Genomic DNA, 1,705 nt, shown 5'->3' with positions numbered 1-1,705 from the left:
TTGTTTTTTTTAATATTTTATTTATTTATTTGACAGAGAGAGACACAGCGAGAGAAGGAACATAAGCAGGGGGAGTGGGAGAGGGAGAAGCAGGCTCCCCACTGAGCAGGGAGCCCGGTGCAGGGCTCGATCCCAGGACCCTGGGAGCATGACCTGAGCCGAAGGCAGATGCTTAACGACTGAGGCACCCAGGCGCCCCTAAAGTAGTGGTTTTACTTAAATGGAAGAATTATATAGCAGCTGTCGATGGTGTGAATAAGGATCAGAGATTTCTGTTTATAACATTACTAGTAGTAAAAAGAGTGATGTAAAATAGGATGATTGTGGTAAAGCAGAGGCAGCGGGGGAAGATGGCGGCGGCCGTACCACAGCGGGCCTGGACCGTGGAGCAGCTGCGCAGCGAGCAGCTACCCAAGAAGGACATTATCAAGTTTCTACAGGACCATGGTTCAGATTCGTTTCTTGCAGAACATAAGTTATTAGGAAACATTAAAAATGTGGCCAAGACAGCTAACAAGGACCATTTGGTTACAGCCTACAACCATCTTTTTGAAAGTAAGCGTTTCAAGGGTACTGAAAGTATAAGTAAAGTGTCTGAGCAGGTGAAAAATGTGAAGCTTAATGAAGATAAACCCAAAGAAACCAAGTCTGAAGAGACTCTGGATGAGGGTCCACCAAAATATATAAAATCTGTTCTTAAAAAAGGAGATAAAACCAACTTTCCCAAAAAGGGAGCTGTTGTTCACTGCTGGTATACAGGGACACTACAGGATGGGACTGTTTTTGATACTAATATTCAAACGAGTTCAAAGAAGAAGAAAAATGCCAAGCCTTTAAGTTTTAAGGTTGGAATAGGCAAAGTTATCAGAGGATGGGATGAAGCACTCTTAACTATGAGTAAAGGAGAAAAGGCTCGACTAGAGATTGAACCAGAATGGGCTTATGGAAAGAAAGGACAGCCTGATGCCAAAATTCCACCAAATGCAAAACTCATTTTTGAAGTGGAGTTAGTGGATATTGACTGAAAGAGCAATGCTTCAGATATAAAGACATCAGCAACAATAAAACATGGCCTTGAAGAAACTTATGTAACTAATTACAGCTAGTTACTATTGTAAGGGAAGAGTCAACTGGAAAATTCAAGAACTCCGATATTGTTTACCCAATCCCCAACTTTTAATATATGTAATCCATTATAATTCCCTAAAGTTTGAAATATTTTACTACAGCTGTGTAAAATATTGGTTAAGGAGAAATGACTTTCCTTTTACCTCATGTTGTAAACTAAAAGGCTCAATAAAAACATATTCAGTGTCTTGAAAAAAAAAAATAGGATGACTGTTAGAGATGGATTCAAAATTAAGGATATATATGTCTTTCTCATATAACTTGCTTATCACACTATCACAGGTATTACAGGGGACAATGGAGCGGGGGTATGTCCAAGAGTTGGTGAGAGTTAAAGATGGTATCAGGGTCAGTGATGGGATGAAATCGGGGATGGCTGTTTGAACACTACTTGGACACTGAAAAGGAGTAATTTATAAATGAAAGGAGGCTTAGTAGCAGTAAGGGATCAAGTGAGTGTCAGTGATGGGTTGAGCATCATGTGTGTTCATTTTTCAGATTAGCTGCTCATAAAACAGCATCTTTATTATCATGACTATTATATGAGTGTTAGGATAAGAGTCAGGAATGGGATGGA

The 1,705-nt window shown here is 39.8% G+C and overlaps 1 protein-coding gene across 1 annotated transcript; it reads left to right on the top strand.

Moving 5' to 3' along the window:
• Nucleotides 1-332: 332 nt before the first annotated feature.
• On the top strand, nt 333-1,313 carry LOC116647150 (peptidyl-prolyl cis-trans isomerase FKBP3-like). The gene has a single exon (XM_032428305.1). It carries the CDS (start codon nt 351-353, stop codon nt 1,023-1,025), a length of 675 nt encoding a protein of 224 aa, XP_032284196.1. The 5' UTR covers nt 333-350; the 3' UTR covers nt 1,026-1,313.
• Nucleotides 1,314-1,705: the final 392 nt, after the last annotated feature.

Source organism: Phoca vitulina, unplaced genomic scaffold (genome assembly GCF_004348235.1).
Source record: "Phoca vitulina isolate PV1807 unplaced genomic scaffold, GSC_HSeal_1.0 scaffold39, whole genome shotgun sequence".
Classification (NCBI taxonomy): Eukaryota; Metazoa; Chordata; class Mammalia; order Carnivora; family Phocidae; genus Phoca; species Phoca vitulina.
Note: the sequence above shows the minus strand (reverse complement) of the source record. Positions and strands in the feature narration are given on the sequence as shown.